The sequence below is a fragment of the Miscanthus floridulus genome, chromosome 9, assembly GCF_019320115.1.
Source record: "Miscanthus floridulus cultivar M001 chromosome 9, ASM1932011v1, whole genome shotgun sequence".
Lineage (NCBI taxonomy): Eukaryota > Viridiplantae > Streptophyta > Magnoliopsida > Poales > Poaceae > Miscanthus > Miscanthus floridulus.
This window is the reverse complement of record NC_089588.1, coordinates 7,520,312-7,521,212: the sequence shown is the minus strand read 5'-3', so window position 1 is coordinate 7,521,212 and position 901 is coordinate 7,520,312. Positions and strand designations below refer to the sequence as shown.

The following is a 901-nucleotide window of genomic DNA, read 5'->3' as shown; positions in this document are numbered from 1 at the left end:
TTAGAGATCGATCGGTCGAGGCTCCGAGGTGATGTCACACCCTTCCACGGCATCGTGCCAGGGAGGCGCACGCAACCCCTCGGGCGCATCGACCTTCCTGTCTGCTTCGGCACCCCCTCCAACTTCCGCAAGGAAGTCCTCACCTTCGAGGTAGTCGGATTCGGGGGAGCCTACCACGCCATTCTGGGGTGGCCGTGCTACGCCAAGTTCATGGCAGTGCCCAACTATACCTACCTCAAGCTCAAGATGCCAGGCCCTAGTGGTGTTATCATGATCGAGTCCACATACGAACATGCATACGACTGCGACGTTGAATGCATCGAGTACGCCGAGGCTCTTGTGGAGGCCGAGACCCTCATCGCCCACCTCGACCAACTCAGTGGCGAGGTGCCTAACTCCAAGCGTCGCGCGGGGGCGTTCGAGCCTGCGGAAACCATGAAACTCATCCCGGTCGACCCCGCCTGCCCCGACGACCGGGCGCTGAGGATTGGCGCCACCCTCGACATCAAATAGGAAGCCGTGCTCGTCGACTTCCTCCGTGCGAATGCCGACATATTTGCATGGAGTCCCTCAGACATGCCAGGCATACCGAGGGAAGTCGCCGAGCACGCCTTGGACGTCTGAGCCGGCTCTAGACCGGTGAGGCAACGCCTGCGCCGCTTCGATGAGGAAAAGCGTAGGGCCATCGGTGAGGAGGTGCAGAAACTGCTGGCGGCCGGGTTCATCAAGGAAGTATCCCACCCGGAGTGGTTGGCTAACCCCGTGTTAGTTAGGAAGAAAAGTGGGAAATGGAGGATGTGCGTAGACTACACCGGTTTGAACAAAGCCTGTCCAAAGGTCCCTTTCCCATTACCTCGAATCGATCAAATCGTTGATTCCACCACAGGGTGCGAGACCTTGT

At 59.0% G+C, this 901-nt stretch overlaps 1 protein-coding gene across 1 annotated transcript; it reads left to right on the top strand.

Annotated features, from left to right (window-relative positions):
* Window positions 1-210: 210 nt before the first annotated feature.
* LOC136479160 (uncharacterized) lies at window positions 211-513 on the top strand. The gene has a single exon (XM_066477116.1). It carries the CDS (start codon window positions 211-213, stop codon window positions 511-513), a length of 303 nt encoding a protein of 100 aa, XP_066333213.1.
* Window positions 514-901: the final 388 nt, after the last annotated feature.

Bases quoted from the DNA above. Each gene is read 5' to 3' on its own strand.
- LOC136479160 (XM_066477116.1), top strand. From the start codon at position 211: ATGGCAGTGCCCAACTATACCTACCTCAAGCTCAAGATGCCAGGCCCT.